This window comes from Rhinolophus sinicus, linkage group LG06, assembly GCF_036562045.2.
Source record: "Rhinolophus sinicus isolate RSC01 linkage group LG06, ASM3656204v1, whole genome shotgun sequence".
NCBI lineage: Eukaryota > Metazoa > Chordata > Mammalia > Chiroptera > Rhinolophidae > Rhinolophus > Rhinolophus sinicus.
Window position 1 is genome coordinate 154,580,014 of NC_133756.1, and position 27,600 is coordinate 154,607,613.

Genomic DNA, 27,600 nt, shown 5'->3' on the forward strand with positions numbered 1-27,600 from the left:
TTGGTTAGAGGAGGTAGTATGGTGCAGAGGTAAGAGCAGATTCTGAAGTTATATTTCCTGGGTTTGACTGTGACCCTGGAAGGTTATTAAACATTTCTGACCCTTATTTTCTGTATCTATAAAAATGGTAACACTAATACCTATGTCATAAAGTTTTGGGGACAATTAAGTAAGTTTATATGTGTTAAGTGGTTGTGAAAGTTTCTGGCACATAGTATATGTTATAAAAGTGTGTTTAAAAGAAAGGAAATATTGACTAGTGCTGACCGATGTTGGCTTATGTCTCTTCTTGAACTAGCAAGAATCATTGAACAATCATTGATCGTGAATAATCATTCTGTTTGAAGTAGGACCTGTAGGGATCTTCCCTTGGTTCCTATTTCCTTAGGTGTAAAAGGTACCTCCTCCTATGACCAGTACTATGTCAGATAACTTTTCCCTTGAACTTCAGGCAAGAACTTTATTGACTTTCAGGGTTATTATTCAGCCTCTGTTAGCAAAGTTTTGTGTGATGTGGAAGGATTTTGGTTACGGAGTCAATACTACTGTGTTGAATTCTGTCTCATTAGTTTATGTAACATTGTATGTATTACACAGACTCTCAGGATTTTACTGTAATCTCAGTTCATATGTAGAATGAAATAGTAGTAAATGTTTCATAGGGTTATTTTTAGCATAAGACGAGACACTGTCATGTAAAGTATCCAGGACAGTACTTGTCACTCAGCGGGTACTTAATAAATGTCACCTATCTTTGTGGCTTCCCTCACTTCTTCATCAGTGACATTTTCAGTCTGACTTTTAAAAACCTCTATGATTTATATTTAGTATTTAATTCTATATAGATAGTATATTAGGAGGTCCTAGGGAACTTTCAGGATTCTGAGTAAACCCCCCCCCCCCGCCCCAGATTAATGCAAGATGGATGAGACTCATTCTCTAAATAATTCACCTTCAAAGTGAATCTGTCTAAAGTTAAAATGAGGTTAAAGAAGACCTCACAATTTAATAAACTTTATGAGAAGTAAGATGTGTACACAATAACTAGGAATTGTACTTAAAGCTATTCTTAGTTACTACAATTTGGCTGGTGCTACAAAGGTAAGTTGTTGTTGAATCCCCATAAGCACCTGATGAAATATGTATTATTATTTCTGCTTTCCAGAAGAATTCATTGATGCGTGGGAAATGTAAATAATTTTCTGTAGGTCACAGAACTAGAAAATGCCTGAGGTGGGATTTGAACCCATGAAGTTTGGTGTTGTAACTTGCACTATTAAACACAGTGGTATATGTCATAATAATGACACCTAACAGGTAACACTTTCCTAATGAAGGGAGATAGGCGATAAGTAAGAAAACATATAAACAACAAGCTGCATTCAGCATGAAAAGGGCTTAAAAAGTGATGTGATATAGAGTGACTCAGAAAACAGGGAGCAACTTTAGATTGTTTCTTCAAGGAAGACCCAAGAGCAAGAATTTACAGTGTTTATCTACCAGTGTCCAGGGACGAGAGACAATGAAGGTCATGCGTAAAACCACTAGACAGGAGTTTCTATATGTGGGAAGGGGAATTTATCTGACCTGGGTGAATATCATTAACTGTTATCTTCTGACTCAAAGATCACCAAGTGACTTTAAAGTTGTAATTAACCCAGCTCTGATTATATTAGAATGAAGGAAAATAAAACATGTAGAGTGAAGTAACCACCTTTCCCCAGAAGTTCCATCTGCTTCCCGGCAGGTGTTTTATTTAATTAACTCTGGTATAATAAACAGGATGGATCTTCACTTTGTCTCTCCTCGGGTTTTTTAAATTACTGCCTTTTTTCCAATGTAAAAGCACTCACTGAGAGGAGCTGTGGTAAACTGATTGGTAGAAGGAAAAAAGTTTAGTCCAGTTTAGTCCAGTTTATGCTAAATTATATAATTTTCTTCTTTATGGCCTATCAGATTATACAGTTGGTTCTACTCAAACATGCATCTCTGACCTTATCCTGTGTCATGCTCTTCATTTTTGCCCAGGATTTTTGAACTAGTTCTTCTTTATTTCCCAAATATGCTTCCTCTAGAACTTCAGAGAGCTGGATTATTGTACCCACTCAGTCTTCAGTGCAGCTAGCTGCGATCTCCTTAGAGGTCTTCTTTACGACATGAGTCATTCTCAGTCACATCAATGTGTTACGGTTTCTCTACAGCATCTTCACCATCTCATTACTTGTTTATTCTCTCTCTTGTAACTAGAATGTAAACTACACAAAAACAGCAGAGGCATTGGGTGTTTTTTCCACTGTTCGATTTTCAGCACGTATAACAGACTTGACACAGAGTAAATGCCTAATAGATATTTACTGAATAAAAAGCTACCATCTCCATTGAGTCCTCTTAAGAGTAAATGCATTTTTATAAAGGATCCTGGTTAACTGGAAGGTTCTCAAATCGATGACTTTTCATTCTTGGTAATAAACTGAAATGGAGAATTTTAGGTCAGGTTGGGCACGGCAGGGAGGGTTTTTAGGCCACCAAAACGATTGTGTATGATAGTATAATGGTAGATGCATATTGTTATACATTTGTGCAAACCCATAGAATGCACAGCACCAGGAATGAGCCCTAATATAAACTGTGGGCTATATGTGATAGTGGTGTTTCCATACCGGTTCATGAATTGTTGTAAGGGCAGCATGTGGTGTGGGATGTCCATAGTGGGGAGATTTGCATGTTTGGGGGCAGAGATGATACCGGAACTCTCTGTACTTTCTGCTCAAGTAGCTGTGAACCTAAAATGGGTCTAACAATAAAGTTTATTATATATTTTTTTTAACATGACAAGTGTTCAGGAAGAAGAGGCACACAAGTACATGTGGATAAGGGGATGGCTCAGGAGTCTGCATTTGTAGCTGAGGTCCAGACAGTCAGAGATGGAATGTATTTTAAATGTCTCTACACCTTCATTTTTTTTAACCTCTACAATGAGAGAAAAATCGGTACTTCAAGAAGTTATTTGCGACACATGGATGGATTTTGAGATTATCATGTTAAGAGAAATAAATCAAAGAGAAACAGGAAAGGAAACAAACAAATGCTCACAAACAGAGACAACAGTTCAGTGGTTATCAGTGGGTAAGGGGGAAGGGAGAGGTAGAAGAGGTTAAAGGGGACCAAATATATGGTGACGGAAGGAGAGCTGACCCTGGGTGGTGAACACACAATGCAGTGTACAGAATGATGTATTATAGAATTGTACGCTTGAAACCTATATAATTTTACTAACCAATGTCTCCCCAATAAATGTAATAACAATAGGGATCCCAGGAACAGATATGTGCTTAATAAATGTTCATTTAATAATGGGAAAAAGTTATGATGATTAAATGGCACAGTGTATGGAAAGTGATAACACAGTGTCTCATACACACTAGTACACAATATACTTTTTATGGTTTTTAGGAAAGGTGAGAGTCAGTAAAGTAAGACACCCATTTTTTTTTTAATTGAGGAAGTTTTCCTTGTAATAAACATCTCAAAATTAAAGTAGACGAGGCACTCGAGAAGTGCTACTGAATCATATGCTATACTATGCTAGTGCCCGAAGGTTAAGGACTGTTCTTTTCATTTGTTTTTCTGTAATACTTGAAAACTAACCACAATTACGAGAATAACAGGTGTTCAGCAAAAATAAATGAATCTATGAATAACTGTATGGTATCAATAATTTTTCTGCTCTCAGCTTCCTCATGGTCCTTTATTTCTGCATTTCTTCCTACTTGTAGGAATATATAGAGATATATAATTAATTTTTGACTGTGTATCCTGTGACCTTACTAAACTCACTTATGGTAGCTGGTTTTGTAGATTCTTTCAGATTTCTTAGGCATACAACTATATTGTCTGGGGATAGGATAATTTTAATTCCATCCTTTAAAATATGATGAATTGTATTTCTTTTGCTTGCTTTATTGCTCCAGGGAGGACCTACATCTGGTGGTGAATATGTGTGGTGAGAGAGGGTGTCTTTCCTTATTCATAATGTTGGGGTGAAGGCATTTGGGTTATTGTGATTAAGTATGATGCTAACTGTAGGCTTTTGGAAATATCTGGTATCATATGGGAAGTTATCGTCTATTCCTAATCTGTCAAGGGTTTTTATCAAAACTAAAAGTTGAATTTTGTCTCAGTATTTTTTGCATATTGAGATGATCATATAATTTTACTTTGTCTGTTGATATGGTGAATTACATGCATTGATCTTAAGATATTGAACCAGCCTTGCATTCTCAGGAGAAATCCCACATTGTATCATAGTTGTGATTACGAACTGCTAGTATTTTGTTGAGTATTTTTACACTTAGGTTCATATATGAATCTGCATGTTTCTTTTAAACTGTTTGATTTGGGTATCAAGGTAACACTGGCCTCATAAATGAATTTGGGGTGTTTCATACTCTTCTATATTCTGGAAAAATTTCTATTGAATTGATAGTATTTCTTCCTTAAGTGTTTAGTAGAATTCATCAGTGGTGTGATTTACCTTTGGATTCTACTTTGTTGAAAGGATTTTTATTATGAATTTATGTTTTTTTTTATAACAAAAGAGATATTCATATTATCTTTTTTGTTTTTTGAGTGAGCTTTTGCAATTGTGCACTACAGGGAATTAGTCCCTTTATATTGCCACATTTATAAGCACAGAGTCATCTATAGTATTTCTTTATTATCCATTTAATGTCTGTAGGTTTGTATTATGTTCTCTCTTTCATTGCAGATATTTGTAATTTGTGCATTCTCTCCTTTTCATTCTAGATCAGTCTGATTAAAAGTTTATCAATTTTGTTGATTTTTAAATTCTTCATCTCATTTGTTTTTTTGTTTCCTTCTTCTGTTGTCAGTTCCATTGAAGCATTCACATTTGGTGGGGGTTGTGAGAATCCGTATTTTATAATTCTTGCTTTTGGCTAGAATGTGTAGGTACTCTTCCTTATCAGTGCTAAAGAGGAACAGAGACATCTTTAAACCTTATTGTTCTAATTATATCTCATGTGTTTCTATTGTGACATAAAGACTTGCATAAAGAGGAGGAATATTCTGCTTTAAAAACAATCATGAGTAAGAAAGATATTTTTTATGTTTCACTATTAAGAATGATACTGATTTTGGGTTCAAATATACTTTATTTTATATTAAGGAAAATCTATTATAATATAACAATAGATTTTTTCTGAAAGTGAGAATTAATTTACTGTGCTTAAGAACATATAAATATGATCATTTAGTTAAGTTTAAAAATGTTTAATTATTATGCTTGGAAGGTAAATTCAGGCCAAGATGGGGAAACAAGGACCAGATTCACCCTGCTGCCTCAAAAGAGCCAACAAATCAGAAAAATATATACAAAATAATGATTTTGAAGACACTGGCCCTCGGAAACAACTGACAGTGATCACTGAGAGATGGGAAGCAAACAAGTTGAGCCCTGGGATTGTCCTAGCTTGTTACCTTTAAAACGTTCCCCTGCTGTGGTACAGACAGGGATACCCAGGAAGATCCTGGTAGATGCCCTGAGTGAAGAGATGAAGCTGAGAGTTGAGGACTCCAAGGCAGCAGGAATTCTGCAGGTAGAACACTGGAGAGGCTAGAGCTGGAGAAGGAGAGGGATTCGGACTTGTGGTGCTTAATTTAGAAATCACTGGGAAAATTACATTTTTGTTATTAATTCTAGTTGAATTACCTTTTTATATTCTACACGATTGAAGTCTTTTGAAATGCATTGCAGCTTGTTTTGTCATCTAGTGTACTGTCTATTGTGGTGAACGTTCCACGAGCGTGTTGAGACAAATGGAGCGAGCAGTCCCACTGTTTTCTCTTCCCCACTCCCATTCCAACACAGATCCTACCCACTTGCCTGACTGAAACTATGTGACAAACTGCCGCACTTTATCTGCATTTGAAATGAGTTTTGAATCACTTGTTCTGAAATTAGCACTCATCACCTTCTGTAAGTCAGTTCAGATGTCATCTGCAAAGACATAGCTTAAATTTAAACAGGTCTGCCTATTTTGAAGGTCATGATTTAAACAAGAGGGTTTTTACATATTTCATTTCTGCCCAGACTGGACTTTTCCCTTTTGGTCATTTGACCTCCACTTATTCTTTTATGATTTTCCCCCAAGGACTTGGTCTGTAAATGCTGTTCTACACGGTGATCATCGTGGTGGCATCTCTGGAGATGCAGAGTGTACAGTACTCACAATTATGATCCAGGTCCCAATGAATTTAATTAGAGAAGAATCCCCCTTGGAGATGCACCAACTGAATGACTCAATACTCCATGTTGCAGTTCCAGTGTAGATAAAGTGTTTAGAGGCCTTTGTCCTTATCTCAGAGAGTGTTTGTCTATATGGGTATTCACATGACTGGCTTTTTCAGGAATTGAAATGATGGACTCACCACATAGAGTAGGTATATGAAACTGTTCTCCATCCTTTAGGCAACCCAAGTGCAACAACGCTGTATGAAGGCAGGCAGTGTAACTGACTAGGCATCATGATGTTGTAAAGGCTGTTTCACTACTTCGTCTTTTGTTACTATAAAACACAAACTGTAAAATATTTATCTAAATAATTCACATGAAGTTACAACTTTCTCTCCCATCAAAATGTTGATTTAAAGTGTTTATTGTTAGAACAAATGCTGCCAGCAATGAATATTATGGGTCTCTGTTCACAATTAAGATTCAGAGCTCTTTAGGTAACAGGACATTCATATTCCTTTTGAAAATCCCAACAATTTGAAAGGCAGGATTTTTCAGAAAAACAGATGAATCAGATTTCCCAGAAGCATTAAAGAGTTGGTCCCATGGAAACAGTTCAGGGCCAGTGATGGGACATGTGTTGTCTTGCTCTCCGTGTCCACAGAGATGGCATCAGTGCAGGGAGGGCAAGGAAGAGGGCACCGCGGCCCAGAATGTGTACTGAATGGCTCTCTCGTTATGCAGGAAACCCAGGGAATGCATTTATCCTTAAGATTTGGAGCTAGACTTGACATTTTGAAAGAGGGCAATGGTGGTGTGAAAATTGCCACTGTCATGAAACCTCTGATGTGATTCTCATAAACAACTATATCCTTTGTGAGTACTGAAATATGTGGGGATTAATTCAATTCTGTAATACTGTTTTGGATATTTTCATATTATAAAGATCTGGAATAAATTTATTTTTTCTAACATCACTATTCTAGGAAACTAATTTTAAGTGTAACTATTTGGGGTCATTTTAATGGGCAGGTATTTCTAGATGTCATGATAGGTTTAATTCCTATGTTCCCTAAGCATTGTTTAATCTTAAAAAGTAGCGGATGATATAGAACTCGATTGAGTGACTTTCAGAAATACAAGTTCACATTGTATTTAATAAGCTGTTACTTCAATTTCAATATACAGGTGAGTTTTCACATTTTATCATAATATTTTAAATATTTTTATTGGCCATTTCAAAATATTCTTCCTTTAATTGCCTGTTTATGTAATTTACCCACTTTGCTATTGGTGTGTTTATCTGTCATTTGTTAATTCACTAAATCTCTTTGTCTATTTTAGGTATTAACTCTGTGTATGTCCTCTAAAATGTAAATCTTTTACCCAAACTACTTTTGTCTATCAACTTTATGGTATCTATTCCTAAATCCTTAACAAAATTTGATATTGTCTTTTTGGGATTTCAGTGATTCTTCCACCCCTAGAATATAGAAAGTCATCTCCTTTATTAACTAGAAAGTAAACATAAAGTAAATCTTGCTTTAGTTGTTCTTTAATACTTGATTCAATTTTTATTTTTGTATAAGGAATTAGCTATATTGTCAAATTTTGAGCTTCCAGGTGGAAAGCTATGTGTGGCAACCCATTCATTTTATAACGTGTCCTGTCTCACATATGTCTCTAATTACTTGCCTCTCTAGCAGTCTGTAAGATGGTTGAGGTTAGAGACTATGTTTTAATCAGCACTGTATTCTTATATCTCTGAAAGCACTGCATCCTGAGAAATCATAATGCCTATTTGTTTAATGAATAAACAAATTGTCCTCTGATTTCCAGAAGTCACTAGTAATACAAATATTTACAGGTAATTGTGTCCTGAGCCCTGAAATATGACATACAGAAGAACCTATGAAACAAAGGACCAATGTGACTGAGTTTGTCCTCTTGGGGCTCACTCAGAGCCTTCAAGGTCAGAAGATATTGTTTGTTGTGTTCTTGTTCATGTACATTGTGACAGTGGTGGGCAACCTAGTCATTGTTGTGACTGTCATGTTCAGCCCAACCCTGGGTGCCCCTATGTACTTCTTTCTTGCCTGCTTGTCATTTATGGATGCTGTTTATTCTACTACAATCACTCCAAATATGATTATAGACTTAGTCCATGAGAAGAAAACCATTTCTTTCGATGCTTGCATGAGCCAGCTTTTTATAGAGCACTTATTTGGTGGTGCTGAGATTCTACTCCTGGTGGTCATGGCCTATGACCGCTACGTGGCCATCTGCAAACCCTTGCATTATTTGACGATCATGAATCAACGAGTGTGCATTCTGCTGCTGCTGCTGGCCTGGGTGGGAGGTTTTTTGCATGCTGTAGTTCAGCTTCTCTTTGCTCTCAACCTTCCCTTCTGTGGCCCCAATGTCATTGACCACTTCATCTGTGACATGTACCCCTTATTAAGACTTGCCTGCACTGACACCTACTTTATTGGCCTCACTGTGGTTGCCAATAATGGCGGGATCTGTGTGGTCATCTTCGTGCTGTTACTCATCTCCTATGGGGTCATTCTGCACTCCCTGAAGAATCTTAGTCAGGAGGGGAAGCGCAAAGCCTTATCCACCTGTGGCTCCCACATTACTGTGGTGGTCCTCTTCTTTGTCCCTTGTATTTTCATATATGTGAGACCTCCTTCTACTTTACCGATTGATAAATCCTTGACTGTGTTTTACACCATTATCACCCCTATGTTGAACCCCTTAATCTATACTCTGAGAAATGGAGAGATGAAAAGTGCCATGAAAAAGCTCTGGAGCAGAAAAAGAAAATGAAACAGCAGAGAAATGTATCACTTATTTTCAAGGAAACAGTTTTCCTTCCAGGAAAGCTTTGTGTGATTATTGAACTATAGCTATTTTCTCCTCAGTTTTTATAACCTGGGCATGATGAAAAACATTTACTATGTGTTTTTTGTTGCATGCACTCTGAGGATGAAGAGCATTCTCAGCAGTCAGACTGTAGACATTCTAGAAAATGTGGACATCACTCTGAAGGGACCACAGTTACTGTGGAGGGCCCCAGAGGCACCCTGTGGGGGGACTTCAGTCACATCAGTGTAGAACTCAGTATAATTGGAAAGAAAAAGAAGAGGCTCTAGGCTGACAAATGGTGAGGAAATAGAAAGAAACTGGCTACTGTTTACAGTATCTGTCATCATATACAGAACGTGATTAAGGGTGTTATATTGGGCTTCAGTTGTAAGATGAGGTTTGTGTGTGTTCACTTCTCCATCAATCTTTTTATTCAGGAGAATGTTTCTCTTGTTGAAATCCAAAATTTCTTGGGTGAAAAATACATCCACAGGGTTCACATGAAGGCTGGTGTTGTTTGTTTCATAGCTCAAGCCCAGAAAGATGAATTAATTCTTGAACGAAATGATACTGAACTTGTATCAAATTCAGCTGCTTTGATTCAACAAGCCACTACAGTTATAAAACAAGGATATCAGAAATTTTTTGGATGTCGTCTATGTTTCTGAAAAAGGAACAGTTCAGGAGGCTGATGAATGATATGTAAGCTGTCCAGCTACAGAAACACCAAAATGTCAAGTGATTTCTCCATCTTATTTGTGATATTTTAAAAATGCAATAAAAGTGATGTAATGAAAACAAACATTTGTTATGTGAATACTTGCGATGATCAACATATATTTTTAAGATTGTCATAATTTCCTAATTCAATATATATATTTTGTTTAAAATATATTTTTAATATTTTCATAACTTCTTGGGAAAATGTATATTCAGATTTTGTGGGTGAAATGTTCTGTTGAGATTATAGATTATGTTCTATATTATGAGTTTGCTATAGTAATTACTGTAAATTTATTTTAGTTAATGGAAGATTTTTCTCATGTTTCTCTCTTAAATAATATAATCCTTTTCAGATTAATATTGTTAATTAAAGATTTCAGGAGATAAAATAAGAAATAAAATATAAAGAGTTGGTTCATTTCTCTTCACACAAAGATAACCCATATTAATATTTGAAGTGTACATCTCATTTTTGTATCTGCAAAATAGTTTAAATATATGATTTCATTCAAAATGCTTAGCATGTTAAGATTGAAGGAGAATGATGCTTCGGACTTCTAAAATTAATCATGAGTAGGCTAAGTATATAGAAAGAATCTGAATGAACAAGGCAGACATACAGAAAAACAACTAAAATCTTATGCATTGACAGAGATCTCATTCATGAAATTCCCTCTATGAATCAAGCTTAAAACAAAATATTATTTGCCTCATGGAAGGAGAACTGACTCTAGGTGGTGAAAACACAATGGAATATATAGATGATGCATTATAGAACTATACACCTGAAACCTATGTAACTTTACTAACAATTGTCACCCCAATAAAGTTTAATTTAACTATATACATTATTTGCCTCAAAGATGGTAGGAAGCATGTAGTCATGATTCTGCCTCTCTATTTAGTCTGAATTCATAAGGGACTAAGGCTAGGGGCAGTGAGTTCTGTTCAAGGGTAAATCACACTGTACGGAAACTTTATATTCTGAGTTTAATCCCTGTTGTTATTACATGGAAATATATCACCTTAAAGTCTTCCCAAATGTAACACTATTCACTAAATACGAGGTGTGATAAAAAAACACTCCTTTAAATGTTTGTAATTCTCTTAAAAATACAGTGAATGTTTAAATTAAAAAAAAATCCATTACAGGAAAAGACACATTGCCATTAATCCTCAAAATACTCCCCTTCACTTTGAACACACTTATCCAACCGTTCTTGCCACTTTCTGAAAGCAGTTCTGGAAGTCCTCTTTTGTAAGTTTCTTATTTGCGCTGTTATGGCTGCCTCAATGTCCTGAATCAATTCAAAACGTTTACCTTTTATGGTCATTTTGACTTTGGGGAAGAGCCACAATTTGCACAGTGCCAGATTCAGTGAATAAGGTGGATGAGGACACGCTGTAATGTTTTCATTTGACAGAAATTGCGGTACCAGAGGTGATGTGTGACATGGAGTGTTGTCATGATGGAGGGTGAAACCATTTTCCTATTTCATGTTAATGTACTGTTCGTGATCCATTATTTATGGCACACTTTAAAACATACCTTCTCTCAACCGTAGCTGACACCTGAGTGACTGCACCGAATAAGTTGAACCTTGTCACACACTGTTACTAAGGTCCGATGAGCCGCTTCCCATATTGAAGATGCCTGCCTTTCCATTGGATAGCACTCAGCAGCATCATTCATCACAGTGTTTGAGCACAACAGAAAGGCACCATATTACACATCACTTCTGGTGCTTCCTTTAGTGTAATTCTCTTAAAAATTCTGTAGCCTTGTTTGTTTGTTTGTTTTCAGTTTACTCCATTATACAAGGGCCACATCCACAAATATCATGAGACTTGCCCTTCTCAGGTTTGGGCTGCAAATCCATGTGCAGTGGTGTAATACCCTTAAGCGTCTTAGAAATATTTTTTGTCTAGTTAACAGAGTTTATGAAACACACATCAAATCTTTCTGAAGTCTTAACAAAGGGCCTTATATCTAGAACTGTGAGATGATATTCATTTTTATGCCATTTCTTACTTTGAGAGTTTTTTGCTCTTGAGAGAGGCTGGGCATGAGAACCAGTTTTATATTTGAAATCAGCAATTCTTGGCTCCTTTAAATGTTTGTAATTCTGCTTGAAAACTTAACGTTTACTCTTTTAACTCATCTCTCCTTATCCATCCTTTAGCATATCGTACACTAAAAGACACAGCTGTCATTTTCAGTGTTCTGCTTGGAAATCTTAGCCGACTCCACTGCTCATTGAGGTATATTTTCTATTTTCCACCTTAGTATCGGTGATGGTATTCCCAAACTTTTCTAGCACTATGTAACATGAATCATTTTTTCCTTTCCTGTAGAAATAGTTACTCACTTGATACTGGACTGAAAATAGGGAACTGAATTAATTGACTGAAAATCATTGTGGTTCTAGCTGACATAGATTCCGGCCTTCAGAGCCATGTAACTGTGATGCCTTGTCTTTCCAAGAATTGAAACATCAACTTCCTAACTTCCTCAGCCCGAAAGCCTCTGACCCTCAGGGCCTCTTGTGCAGAGACTCTAAACAGCTGGAGTAAGGACCTCCTTTCCTAGGAATACGATTGAATAAGGGACCTGAGACTGGTTCTCCCTTCATTTGTCTTAAATATTTGTCTTGTTTAAACATTTCCTAATATGAAGTTCATAAATTTGTATTCACTTTATTTATTTTTCTTTTCAAATGAAAGGCTTTTCATATATTTGGCTGTCTGCTCCACTCTCTTGGCAAGACCCAAATCCTGTAGGGATTGTTCTAGGAAAGAAAACCGTCCAGAAGAGGTTACTTTGTTTGAATTTGTTCAAAATAGTCAACTAAACTAATTTATAGTGACCCTACATGCTCCTTCATTTAAAATAGTAATGATGTAAAAAGCCAGAGGCTGTTTCTGCAACTTAGAAATGGGAGGATTATTTTTCTGATAGAAATACCTGGGAGATTTCTGAAACTGAAATTTCTACCTAGGCTGGATTCTATCTTCAATTGATATCTGGTCCTGTCTGTTTGTTAGTTTTCCTTTGCATAGATATCTCTCATTGCTTGTAGAAACTTGTGGAAGATCACCATTATCTGGGATGAAGTTGGGGAGGGGTAGAGACATACTTTTAATTAGGGAGGGAGAGTCCTTAGTGATAAGCTGTTTGAATGGCTGAAAGGCTAAAGAGTTGTCATACTACCTGTGAGAACGCTCAGTCATTGGCTATTTCAGGAAGGTAAATCCCAGCATTTGTCTTGTTAGATACTACAGAGAGAGAGAGTAATGGCCAGAGACATGAATGTTATCCCAAATCCTCAAAGTGATTTTTGGGTGCCTCACCATAATTACTGAGAAGTACATTCAAATAACTACTGTCAGTATTTTAAAATTTTGTGTTGGCCAATAATGTGTTTTGCCAGGTTATTTCCACAAATTAGTTTTTACATAGCCATGAGAACTTAGCAGCTTTGTTTTTCTGTGAAGGAAATTTCCCAGCAGGTGAGAAGGTTCAACTATTTTTGCACAGTAAATATTTATTTTATTTAGGTGTCTTTTGTTTTGTTTTTTCTTGTTAGTTAGTTTATTGGGGTGACAATTGTTAGTAAAGTTACTTAGGTTTCAGGTGTACAATTCTGTAATACATCATCTATTTATCACACTGTGTGTTCACCACCCAGAGTCAGCCCAGCAATCCCTCTCCTGGGTATCTATCCCAAAAATCTGAAAATATTTATTTAAGTGGGCCCTCCACGTTGCATACTGCTGCACTTATCTGAAAGACTGAGGTGGTGGGGAGTCTGTGTGGATATATGGAAAGTCTGACCACATGAAACTAGTTCTAGATCTACTGACCAGCTATACATTGTTACATGTTCTGTGGCCACACACAGATAGTGAGGTACCTACAGTTACTCTCGGTGAAAGGAACACTGATTTCAGAGACTAAGGGAAAGACTCAAGGTGAGTTCTTAAAACAACCAACAAGGGACGCTCATTGAAAATGCATACAATATATTTAAATATACCTAATGTCTTAAATATATAATTTCATTGGAGGATATCTGAATTGAGAAAATTAAACTAGTAAAATACAGAAATTAATCAGAATATACGAAATGTATTTGGATTCAGTGTTACAGCCTGACGGGTGTTTATTGCCCATTTTGCTAAATAGCAGAGAGAAACACATAATGCATTACAGATTACAAATGGATTTGTAATTGTGGTTCATAGGCTATTATATTTTACATGACATGTTAATATTTATAATTTAAGGCTTTTAAATTAGAGAATTTAAAATTGTATACATACCACGTGTGTTAAAATATAAAGGAATAAATGCCTGTTCTGTTCTGGAAGCTTCATATAGGATTTGGGGATTTTGATTTGTAAGCTTGACATGTGTGAACCTTTTAAAATGATCCCAGCAACCCCGATTTGTGCAGATTCACCAAGAAACCTGTGCTCAGGGAAGTACCTTGCTTACTGCCACTTAGAGGATCATAAAACTATAATTTTCAAGTACATAGAGGGTTTTTTTTGTTACTGTGGCATTTTAATTTGTCTCTTTAAAAGGCCATATTCTTAAGAAGCTATGTTAAATAATGGTATATAAATAGGAAAATGTTACCTTAGTGGTTTAAGTTGAAAGCCCAGTAACACCATCTTTCAGTTTTTACAGTATAGAATCCTAAGTGGTTTAAATGACTGAGAATAGTGTATATACCTAATTTTTACATCTACAGAATTTAACTGGCTAGTAGATTTATCCTGGTGATTAAACAGTGCTGATTAAAAGCAGGGGCACTAGATAGATGCTGCGGAAAGTAAAATGTGGGAAAGAAAGAACTGGATATAGACTCCCTAGAGACTCCCTTGTACCTTTATGCTCTTCGAGAGGTGTGCCTTTATCAGTCTACACCATCAGCCGTGATAGGACTCCTGAATCACCTGGAGGCAGCAGGTGATGGAAGCATGTACAGTGCTCACAGCTGGCTTCTACAGAAAGCTCAGCTTCTTCTCTACATGTCCCCCTCCCTCCCCCTGCCACATCTATGTGAATGGACTCAGCTTGTCTACGTTTGAGGTTTAGGAATCCTGTAATTTTCCTTAGCCGTGAATGAGCAAAAAGATTGTGTTTGTAGCTATAGTTGTTCACTTCTTTTCTCTTGTTTAACTTTCTCCTTACCATCAGATGTTGGGACTCTGAGGAGTCATTTCTTTTTTCCCTTTCATTTAATTAAATTATTTAAGTTTTTAAAAAATTATTTTCAGGTGTACAAAACAATGTAATAGTTAGACATTTCACCCCTCACAAAGTGATAACTCCCCTCCCCCAATCTATTGCCCCTCTGACATCGTACATTTCTGGTACAATTCCATTGACTCTGTTCCCTATGCTGTACTTCACATCCCGTGACTATAAATATATACAAAATTATGTTTAATGTTCAATATTATTCAGCTTCAGGTGTACAGTGCTGTGGTCAGGCATTTGCCCCGTCCGTGAAGTGGTCTCCCTAATAAGACAAGTGCCCTTCTGACACCCTACAAAATCTTTACATTATTGGTTAGAGTCCCCAACCTGTCTTTCGTATCCATGTGGCCATATCATGGCTACCAATTTGTACTTTCTAATCAGCTCAACTTCTCCCTCATCCCCACCCCCTCCCATCTAGCAACCATCAATTTTTTCTCTATATGTCGGAGAGTATTTCTGTTTAGTTTGTGCATTTATCCTGTTCTTTAGATTCCACATATAAGTGAGATCATATGGTATTTGTCTTTCTTCGTCTGACTTATTTCACTGAGTATAATGTTCTCTAAGTCCATTCCTTCCTTTAATTAAATGTATTGGGGTACCATTGATTAATAAAATTACATAGGTTTCAAGTGTACATTTGTATAACACATCATCTATATATTGCATTGTGTGTTCACCACCCAGAGTCAATTCTCTTTCCATCACCATATATTTGATCCCCTTTTCCCTTTTCTACCACCCTCCTCACCTCTGGTAACCACTAAACTGTTTAAGTTAAAGTGGTTACCCTCTGGTAACCACTGAACTGTTGTCTGTATCTATGAATTTTTGCTTATTTGTTTGTCTTGCTTGTTTGTTGCTTTCAGTTTTATATGCCACATATGAGTGAAGTCATGTGGTTTTCTACTTTTTCTCTCTGACTTCTTTTGGTTAGTAGGATAATCTCAAGATCCATCCATATTGTGACAAATGGCAGTATTTCATCTTTTCTTATGGCTGAGTAATATTCCATTGTACATCTTCTTTACCCATTCATCTATTGGAGGACACTGGTCGTTTCCATGTCTTGGCCACTGTATATAATGCTGTAATGAACATAGGGGTGCATATATCTATATAGATAAAAGTTCTCAGATTTGTGTGTGTATATACCCTGAAGAGGGATTGTTGTGTCATGTGGTAATTCCATGCAACTTGTCTAGCTACTAGGGAAATGCAAAGCAAAACCACATGTGATACCACCTCACACCTGTTAGAATGGCTATCATCAAGACAAGTATAAAAAATTTTGGAGAGGTTGTGGAGAAAACAAGTTTCTTATTTTGTCTTTATGATACTGAAAATATAGGTAAAGAAATGTGTTATTTTGCACAGCAATCTGTTCTCTAAAAGATGAATTAAACTTAAATACTTTTAATTCTAGACTTAATTCATGATTTGTTTTGGTACAGAGTTTTGTTTTCCAATTTTATGTTTAAAAATCAGGTTTTTCTCACCCTGTAGCCCATCCCGGAACATCACAAACTAGGAAGAAAATGGAATTGCTTTCATTATAATATGGAGCATCGTGTATGCTTTATAAGTTTTCTAACTAAAAAATATTTTGAACTTTTCCTACTTTAAAGTTTTATTATGTGTTTTTCATGCATACCAATAAATATATGCAATTTATGTAAATTTTGTAGCCTCTTGCCTAAATTTTGATCAACATCATTGGAACTACCTGTGTATACCTCCCTGATACCATTGCTCTGCCTCTGCCCGTAGGTAATTCCAGTGCTGAACATTTCATTAACCACAGTTAAAAAGAATTTAACTACATGTGTACGTATCCTTAAAGTATATAGTTTAGTTTTTCATATCCCTTAATTTCATTAAAATGATACGATGTAAGACATAATTTTCTGAAACTTACTTTTGTCTAAGATTTATGCTGTTGCCTGTCTCTCTAATCCCATCATTTCCCTGCTGTGTATTATTTCACGTCTGCATATACCGCAGATTATGTATTCATTTCAGTGGTCATTTGGGTTGTTGCTAGATTTTGATATTGCATAGAGTGCTGTTGTAAACATCCTGTAAAGGATTCTCTTGTGTAAGTAGGGTGTTTACACGTTCACTTTTACAGATGGTTAGCGATCTTCTCCTGGAGTTGTATTATCAGTTGCACATCTACCAACAGTGTGTAACAGCTCCATCACTCTACATCCCTACCACTTGATATTGTCAGATGTTTGATATTTTTGCAAATCTAACAAGTATGACTATGACTTCATTGTGGTTTTATTCTGCAATCCTAATTACTATTGAAGTTGAGCATATTTTCATGGTTATTGGACATTTATTTTTTTACCATCTTCTATGAAATGTGTATTCGTGTCTTTTGCCATTTTTTTCTGCTGTTGTTTTTCTGTTGTTATTAGTTTGTTGGAGTTCTTTAGGAATCTTGTGTACTCATTTCTTTTTTGTTTATATGTATTGCAAAATTTTCATTTTTACACTTCTATAATTTTATTGGATGAATAAGAACTTAAATGTAGTCAAATTTCTCAGTCAGAAATGTAGTTAAATTTCTCAGTCTTTGTGATTATGGTTAGCATTTCTGTCTTACTTAACAAATTATTCTCTATGATATGGCTGGGAAAATATCATTCTATGTTGTCTTCTAAGGATTCCAAATATTGCATATTTTAATTTTCAAATTTAATCCGCTGACTATTGATTTTTGTGTGTACACTGTGAAGTAAATGCTCTATTTAATTTTTTTCTAATGTAGAGAACCAATTGTCTATGCATCATTTATCAAATAGTTCATCGTTTCACATATTGAGTTTTTTATTTATGTCTGAGTTTAGTTCTGATTTATTTATTACAGTCAAATAATCAATTTTTCTAAACTTGTGTTTATGTATATAACTTTATAATAAGTTTTCATATCTGATAGGACAGGTCTCTCAACATGTCTTTTTAAAAAGAGATTTGGCTACCTTGGGCCTTTGTTTCTCCATATACATATCAATTCACCTTGTCATGATAAAAAAAGCTGTTGGATTTTTATATTGGAATTGCATTGATGCTATTGACAATTGAATCTTCCTACCCATGACTATAACATAACTCATAACTCTGTACTCATTTAGGTCTTTAATGCTCTTAAACTTTTAAGCAATTTTGTAAAAAGTTCCTTCTTACATCTTTTAATAAGTTTCTTCCTACATATTTTTGTTGCTCTTTCCCACAGACTTACTGAACATAGATTTTGATTAATATTTGTAATTTTTACAATATAAGGAAAATTATATCTCACTTTAAATCAACAATTTGCATTCAATTTGTTAATAGTGAGGTATTCAGCTATTGGTACTTTACTTCTTTTATGAATAGCCTTTTCATATACTTTATTTGATTTAATTCACATGTCAAAATATTTTATTGAATTAAAAGAGATTTTACACGTTATTAACACAAAACTTAGCAATTTTTCCTAGGTAGTGTTTTTGTAGCGTGGAATAGTTGTACTTTTTATTTCAACGTTGTCAATCATATTCATCAGAGTTTCAGCATTTTAAATTCAAGATTTCGTAAAAATTCATAAATATTTTCTTCTAGTTCACTTATTTTTTTATTTTTAAAGCTTTGAGTACACACGTATGCATGTATGTGGAGGGAAGTTTTAGATAGAGACAAAATGTGTGTATGTGTGTGTTTGTGTGTTTGTGTTTGTGTTTCTGTATGTGTGTGTATGTGTAAAGAATTTAAATCTATTTTTTTTCTTTTTTCTTTTTAATTAAATTTATTGGGGTGACAATTGTTAGTAAAATTACATAGATTTCAGGTGTACAATTCTGTATTACATCATCTATAAATCCCATTGTGTGTTCATCACCCAGAGTCAGTTCTCCTTCCATCACCATATATTCGATCCCCCTTACCCTCATCTCCCACCCCCCGCCCCCCTTACCCTCTAAATCTACTTTTTAAATGGTTTTCTGTTGCTTTAAAACCAAGTTTTTCAACACATTTTTTAAAATACAACTTACTTCCCTGATATGTCATATTTAATATATCTAAAATCCTAGTACTTGTGTACCAATTTTTAGATTATTCTCCTTTTATTGGTTAATTATTCCTAAGCAAATACCTCATTATTTTAGGTCATGAAAGTAGATTTTGATATCTAATAAGAAGCCTACTACTCAATATTGTTATTAAAAACAACATTTTCTGTTTCAAGTAATTATTTTCCACATAAGTACTAGAATTATTTCAGAGAAATTTACTAAGATTTTGACTGACAATATATTAAATGTTGAATTAATTTGGAAGATAATTGATATCTTGATCACATTGAATTATTCTATCTGGGGACATGAAAATCTGTGTATTTGTTTAGGTCTTTAGCATTCTTCAGCAGCTCTTCTATGTTTTCATCATATAGGATTTTCACATTTTGAGTTTATTTCCATGTAGTTTGTAATTTGGTTGGTTTGCATTAATGAAAAATATCATTTCCACATTACATTTTCTAAATAATTATGGCTAGTATTCATGAAAGTTACTAATAAATATTTATCAGCTTAATCAATTCAAATACTTTATTGACCTCTCAATTAATATGGTAGATTTTCAATGAATTCTTTTGGATTATTGCATAATAATAATATAATCTCAATTATTTTTCTATCCAATATCTTCTTTCTAATATTTTCTTTCATATTTCTCCTTATTATGTTACTTAAACATGAGCTAATAACTGTCAATAGAAGAAACCTTGACATATTCTTGTCTTTAATGGGATGTCTGTGGTTATTTCCCCATAAAAAAGTATGGCATTAAAGTTTATCATCCCCATCTGTATCAGGAACAGATATCACTCTTCAGAGGAACAACTGAGAAATATTTACAAAGAATTTTTAAGATTAAATAATTTTTTTAAAATGGTGAAGTACCCAGTACTAGCTACAGTGGAAAGTCTTTATTACCCCAGTTATGAAGGGGCAAAAGGAGGAGATATTTTTTCAGAACATGGTAATAACCGTAGTGGTAAAGAGAGGGTCACTTGACAGGATCTGTGGTTTGATTAGGGAGGCATAGTCATTTCCAAACCATGGCCGAGGGAAAGTTCCAGAGACATTAATACCTTGATGTCTTTTCTTTTCACTCTCTGATCTCTTGTTATTTCTTCCCACTGGCTGAACCTCACCAACTGAGAAGGAGCAAGTTTGCTTGGTTGGTGTACTGTGTAGGGGTCAGCTTCTTAGGGCCCAGAATAAGGTGGAAAAGATTGGAGCTGGATCTGTAGGAGCAAATGTATCACATCCAAGATAGTCAACCCTTTCTGCTGCTACTGTGTTTTCCTGAAAATAAGATGTAGCCGGACAATCAGCTCTAATGCATCTTTTGGAGCAAAAATTAATATAAGACCCAGTCTTATTTTACTGTAATATAAGACCGGGTATAACATCACATCACATCACATCACATCACATCACATCACATCACATCACATCACATCACATCACATCACATCACATCACATCACATCACATCACATCACATCACATCACAACACAACACAACACAACACAACACAACACAACACAACACAACATTGGTGTAGTATATACCACGTCCTGTAGGATAACAAACCAATGTTGTTTTGTATTGTCTCAGGTGGCACTGTTATAGAACCTTTCAGCATCCCATTCCATCTTTTTATCATGTCAGATGCTGCTGCTTTTTTTAAAATCAAAGTTTATTGGGGTGACAATGGTTAGTAAAGTTACATAGGTTTCAAGTGTACAATTTTGTAATACGTTATCTATATATCACATTGTGTGCTCACCACACACAGTCAGTTCTCCTTTCATCACCATATATTTGATCCCGTTTACCTCATCTACCAACCCCTCCCTACTTACCTTCTGGTAACTACTAAACTAGTGTCTGTGTATGTGAGTTTTTGTTTCTTTGCTTGTTTGTCTTGTTCCTTTGTTGCTTTCAGTTTTATATTCCACATATCAGTGAAGTCATATGGTGCTCGACTTTGTAATGGGGAAATTTGTAAGATCAGTGACAGACTCTAGTTATTTTAAAATATTCAAATATTAATAGCTAAATAAAACCATGTCTAAAGGAAAGAACTATAAAACAGTGTCTCAACAGCTAAATGATTTATATCAATAAACAAATGAACGTTATGAAAGAGAACAAAAATAAGTTCTAGAGTTGAAAGTATAGTAATTGAAACAAAAAATTCACTAATGTGGCTCAACAGTAGATTTGAACAAGTGGAAGAAAGAATCAGTGATGTTGAAGATAGATCACTGAGATGATCTAAGAGGACAGGATGTAGAGCTGTTAAAAGCTCCTCCCTCTGTGTTTCAAGCGAATTCCACAGTGTTTAAAGGGTGTTCATACAATCTTATGTTTTTGCTACTATGTAGTAAGTGACTTGCTCCTTGCTGTTAGATTGTTATTTTTTCACTTACTTCCCCTAAAGTGATTGGCCAGGAGAAGCCTTTAAAATATAGTATGCGCCAGAAGAATCTTGTGGAAGTCTCAATTCTCTAGAGCCTGATTCCTTAGTGCATTTAATTTTGAACAGGCAACCTCAGGGACAAACTGTTTTAACAACTCAGTGAAATGATTTGTTACTCATTATTGATTAAGTGCCCAATCATATCTTCCTTCACCTGGGAGATTTCTCCTTGGGTATCAATGCTGCCATTAAGAGGTAAAATGAAAGCTAGTACTTTGCTAGACATCAACCATATTAAAAGTCATATGAATGCTTTTAAAAATATTCAAAATGAAGCCCAATTCTTTGATTATCCAGCTCTCTGCATTACAGACTAAATATGCTGTTAAAGTTGAGTTCAACTAATTTGGGCAGTTAAACATAATAATTAGGTTTTAAATTGGATTTTTTTTTCAAAATTAAAATTTCTTGGGGTGACAATGGTTAGTAAAATTCCATAGGTTTCAAGTGTACAATTCTGTAATACGTCCTCTGTATATCATATTTGATTCTGAATGCATATTCTCAATGACAGTTTTCAAATTTGGTGACTCATCAGTTATACCAACTGTATCTTCTTAAAGCCTACTTTGGATAATTCCATAATCCAACTCTAAAATGTTTATGAAAGTTGAAGAAGATGGTCATGCTTTTTGCGGGCAAAGAGAGATATATCTGGGTGTGACAAGCATTTCCATCTGCAGTGACTAAGTGTACCCTGATCTTTTCTCTGTAGCCACATCTGGATTGATGTGGTGGCAACCCTGACTTATCTTCAGCAAACTAAGCTGCTATCTTTCAGGACCAAAGATAGAAGTACAGACGCCTGGGTTTGGAACAAGGGACAGAAGAGGAAATAGAAAACCCAGGTAACACATTCACAAAAACTCTTCAGTACTCTAAGAATAGCGCAAAATAGACTTACTTGGAATGAATTATGTATCTTTCTTAAGAAGGAGGTTTTATCATTTGATCTCAAATGTTTTATGCTAGAAGCTCTAGAAACAAGATAGTACCCTGTTTCCCCCAAAATAAGACCTAGCCAGACAGACAATCAGCTTTAATGGGTCTTTTGGAGCAAAAATTAATATAAGACCTGGTATTATATTATATTATACTATACTATATTATCATATCATATCATATCATATCATATCATATCATCATATCATACCTGGTCTTATAGTAAAATAAGACTGGGTCTTATATTGATTTTTGCTCCAAAAGACACATTAGAGTTGATTGTCTGGCTAGGTCTTATTTTCGGGGAAACACAGTACATACATTTTCTCCATTTCATAAAATATTATTGAATAAATACAATGACAAATAATTTTCTTCAATTTTTTGTATTTGAGTTGTTTAAATGCAAACCAAAATAGAGAAAATACATAGCATAACAGTAAAACATGATGTATGTAAGGTCTCCACCGTAACTTTTTTAGTGTGCTTTATGTGGGGAATCCAACAATTATTTATTTTGTGTCAATATATTGATGAATAATAGTAAGGAATACGATAGCTCTATATAAATTCTTATTGTGCGTATGGTATCTTTAAATGCTCTGGCTCTGTGTAGACATTTTATTTCTGTTGGTAATGTTTTCTATTGTGGTAAAATATACCTAACACATTATTGTGCATCCAACACCACTGTCTATTTCCAGAACTTTTCATCGTCCCAAACTGAAACTCTACACCCACTAAACAATAACTCCCCATTTCCTTCTCCCCCTGCCCCTGGTAACCATTATTGTACTTTCTATCTCTGTGTATATGACTCTTCTAGGTACCTCATAAAAGGGAGATAATAAAATATTTGCCCTTTTGTGCCTGGCTTATTGCACTTAGCATAATGTCTTCAAGATTCATCCATGTTGTAGCGTGTGTCAGAATTTCCTATGTAAGGCTCAGTAATATTCCATTGTTTGTATATAGCACAATGTGGTTATACATTCCCTATTTGGTAGACATTTGTTTTCCCCTTTTGGCTATTGTGAATCACGTTGCAGTGAACATGGTTGTGCAAATATCTGTTCAAGTCCCTGGTTTCTATTCTTTTGTGGATATACCCCAAATAATATTTTGATATGTAAATTAATAGCCTCGCATTACAAAGGGAAAGTCAAAACTTATAATGTGAAAACATGAGTTCAGAGAAATTTAGTTATTTATTAGATTCATAGACCCGTACTTATTATACCCTATTAGATAGTGAATTTTATTGTCTGTGGACATAGAATTCATGAACTTTGTTAGATACAAGAACTACAGAATATTAAAGAAAATGCCAACATCTATTTCTGTCTGTGAGTTAATTGCATGGGTATTTTCTCATCTTTAGGGTCTTAAAAATATGGAATAAAACTGGACTCATCACATTATGCATCCAGTTGACCTCTTAATTTAGAAAAAGAAGATCCCTCAGATTAGTTTTAATGATACATTTCAAAGAGGATAATGAGGTATGGAGAAAGACAGCCAAGGACATTTCCATGCAGTAATGCAAATGGTGAAAAAGTAGAGCTTTCATAATTGTGTATAATAATGACCCAGTCAATCCATCCGTCCCTCAGGGAATGCTCCTTTGGATAACTAGAGAAGAGCGTGGACTTTGGGGAAACTTACATAAAACGAATTTCAGAGATGTGGCATTAAAGTGTCATGGGGAAATAATAACAGTATATTTAATATAAATAGATATCTTGAATTTATTTAGTGATTATTTGTCAGACAATTTTCAAAGAGCTTTATTTGCATTACTCTGTTTAATCCTTAAGACCTTTCTACACTTTAGATGCTATTATAAGTCTCGTTATATAGATGATTGAATAATTTACCCAAGGTCACAGAGTTGATAACTATAGATACTAAGGCTCAAATTCCAAACCAGTGTTTAGAACCTGAATTTTCATAAAGTGCACTGTAGGCATCCAGGGCCATCTCTGCAAAATTATAAAACAAAACAAATAAAAACTGACAAAGACTACATGTATATATGAGATAGGCACCCCACCCTTTCGGATTGTTATTTTTCTATATTTGTTCCCCAAGTCTGGCCAGCCATATTCAGGTTTTAGAGGTAGCATTTTTCCTTTACTATGAAGAAATTGACTCGGAAAATGTGATAGTTCTTTAAAATTAATCTTTTTTTATTTTTTAAAAATCAGATGATCTGATTAGATATTTATTAAGACATCAAAATTTTTGCTGCATCATTTTTATGGTCTCTATTCAATTAATTTTTTTTAAAAGCTATTGCTTATGTGGCAAACAGGTTTTACCACACAGATTATTCAATGGAAACATTTAGGCATGGATTGTGATCATGTTTTAAAAAAGGGGTGTCCAAACTGTGGCCCGCGGGCCAAATGCGGCCGCAGTCCATTGTTAATTGGCCTGCAGGAAATTCCAAAAATATATTTAGTTCACTTAAATAAACCAGGTGAGGCAATACATACTTCACCTCGAGTGAGTGGCCCGGCTGTTTGTGTGTTTTACCACATATGGCCCTTTGTAAAAAACGTTGAAAAAAGTTTGGACACCCCTGTTTTAAAAAGATCTAGACTAGTGGGCAATCTGCTTATCATGGTGACCATCATGGCCAGCCAGTCCCTGGGGTCCCCCATGTACTTTTTTCTGTCTTATTTATCATTTATAGATATTGTCTATTCTACCTCCATTGCTCCCAAAATGATTGCAGACTTGATGTACGAGAAAAAGACTATTTCCTTCCATGCTTGTATGACTCAAGTCTTCAGAGAACATTTCTTTGCTGGTACTGAAGTCTTTCTTCTGGTGGCGATGGCCTACAACTGATGTGTGGCTATCTGTAAGCCTTTTTATTATTTGATCATCATGAATTGGTGGGTATGTGTTCTCATGCTGCTCGTGGCCTGGACTGGAGGCTTTCTTCACTCGTTGGTTCAATTTCTCTTTATTTATCAGCTTCCTTTCTGTGGCCCCAATGTCACTGACAACTTCGTGTGTGATATGTACCCCTTACTGAAACTTGCTTGTACCAATACCTACCTCAATGGACTTTGTCTGATCGCTAATAGAGGGGCAATTTGCACGGTCTTCTTCATTCAGCTGGCTTCCTATGGGGTCATATTACATTCCCTTAAGACTCATGGTTTGGAAGGGAAATGCAAAGCTTTCTACACCTGTGCATCCCATATAACGGTGGTCATTTTATTCTTTGTTCCGTGTATCGTTTTGTATGCAAGGCCCAAGTCTACCTTTCTCATTGATAAATTCATGACTGTGGTTTTAAGTTTCATAACTCCCATTTTAAACCCCTTAATCTATACCCTGATGAATGCAGAAATGAAAAATGCCATGAGGAAACTTTGGTGTAAATATGTGGCCTTTGTTGGAAGAGGGCTGTATTCCTCATGCAGAACATGATTTTTATTCTTTCATAGAATCAAGGAATCCTTTCACTATCAGTGATTACATGTAGAAAATAATTTCCTTTGACTTGTTTAGCTTAATTATTCTGAAACAGCCATATATATTAATCTTTTTTTTAAAACTGCATCTATGTATGTTTTTCTTTCTTTTTTTTATTAAATTTATTGGGGTGACAATGGTTGGTAAGTTACATAGGTTTCAAGTGTACAATTCTATTATACATCATCTAATATATCACATTGTGTGCTCACCACCCAGAGTCAGGTCTCCTTCCATCACTATATATTTCACCCCCTTTCCCCACTTTTACTACCCTTCTTTACGACCCCTTTCCCCCTTACTCTCGTGCAACCACTAAACTGTTCCATCTCTATGATTTGTTGTTTCTTTGTTTGCTTGTCTTGTTCCTTTGTTGCTTTCAGTTTTATATCCCACATATCAGTGAAGTCATATGGTTCTTGACTTTTTCTGACTTATTGCACTTAGCATAATAATCTCAAGATCTCTAAGGAGAATATGTTGTAGCCCGTAGAAAGAAGGAGAATTGCATAGGTTTAATCCCTTACGGAGATAATCATACCATGTTAAGATTTTTCAGTGGACATTTTTTTTTCCTTTTTGGGTTTTATTTCAGGTTCTTGTTTGTGGAGTATGGTACCTCCCTGCTACATAGAAATGTGATCTCTTAGAACTTGTTTCTTTTTAGTCCAAGAAAGTGACATTTTAAAATTAAATATTCGGATTGTTAAAAACATTGCTAATCTAACAGTAAAAATAAATGTCTTGGTCAAATTAATTAATTTACAAATTCACAGCATGTGTTCGTAGCTAAGGATAAATCTAGGAGAAATGAACTTTGTTAACATCATACTGTGATGGTAACACATGGTTGATTTTCTATATTTTGATCAAATTTTGGACTGAAAAATTAAATTGTACAATCCCATTCTGCACATCTAGACCAATTGGCCTCCTCCAATGGTTGAAATACATATTTAAGCCTCTAATATCACAGTGCAGCCCCAGAGTCTGCCCACACTAAATTACCTCTCCAGGCACACTTTTAAAACATGCAATAAATGTTAAACATTTTGGGAATAGATTGTTTTGTTTTACATAGTGAATGCTTTCCGATTCTCTAAAAATTACATGTTCTTGACTTAAGTGATAAATTAAAGGTGTCTTTTCTGTTTGCAATAGCTCTATAGAGGTTTTGGTGGTCAAATACTATATTACGAAGATTCTTTTTTTTTCAGACTCTGGCATTACATGTTTTCTTGTTGAAAAGTCAATCCAGAACATAGATTCTAGGGCATAAAATCCATATATTTTTTTTGCCTTCATTTCTTTTTCAATTTATAATTGGATTTACTTAGTGTATTTAATAATATTAATGACTAGTTTTATTTAATGCATATTGAATACCAGCCATGAAATTTCATTTATTCTTTAGTGGAGGAAATAAGAACACTGCCATGTTTCAGATCCTATTGCCACATAAAAAACTCACCCCCAAATTTAGTGGCTTAAAACCCCAACAATCAC

At 35.1% G+C, this 27,600-nt stretch overlaps 2 protein-coding genes and 1 pseudogene across 2 annotated transcripts; all 3 read left to right on the top strand.

Annotated features, from left to right (window-relative positions):
- The first annotated feature begins 8,158 nt into the window (after window positions 1-8,158).
- LOC109439561 (olfactory receptor 4A15) lies at window positions 8,159-9,082 on the top strand. Its single transcript, XM_074337155.1, has one exon. The coding sequence runs from the start codon at window positions 8,165-8,167 to the stop codon at window positions 9,080-9,082; it is 918 nt and encodes a 305-aa protein (XP_074193256.1). The 5' UTR covers window positions 8,159-8,164.
- Window positions 9,083-9,241: 159 nt separating this feature from the next.
- LOC141572341 (large ribosomal subunit protein uL6 pseudogene) lies at window positions 9,242-9,789 on the top strand (annotated as a pseudogene).
- A 9,959-nt stretch (window positions 9,790-19,748) lies between these two features.
- On the top strand, window positions 19,749-26,049 carry LOC141572342 (olfactory receptor 4A15-like). The gene is given in 2 exon segments (XM_074337087.1): window positions 19,749-19,849; window positions 25,206-26,049. Coding segments are annotated over 2 exon segments (945 nt in total).
- The last annotated feature ends 1,551 nt before the right edge of the window (window positions 26,050-27,600 follow it).

What these genes read in the sequence shown, in the direction of transcription:
- LOC109439561 (XM_074337155.1), top strand. Translation starts at nt 8,165, where the DNA reads ATGAAACAAAGGACCAATGTGACTGAGTTTGTCCTCTTGGGGCTCACT.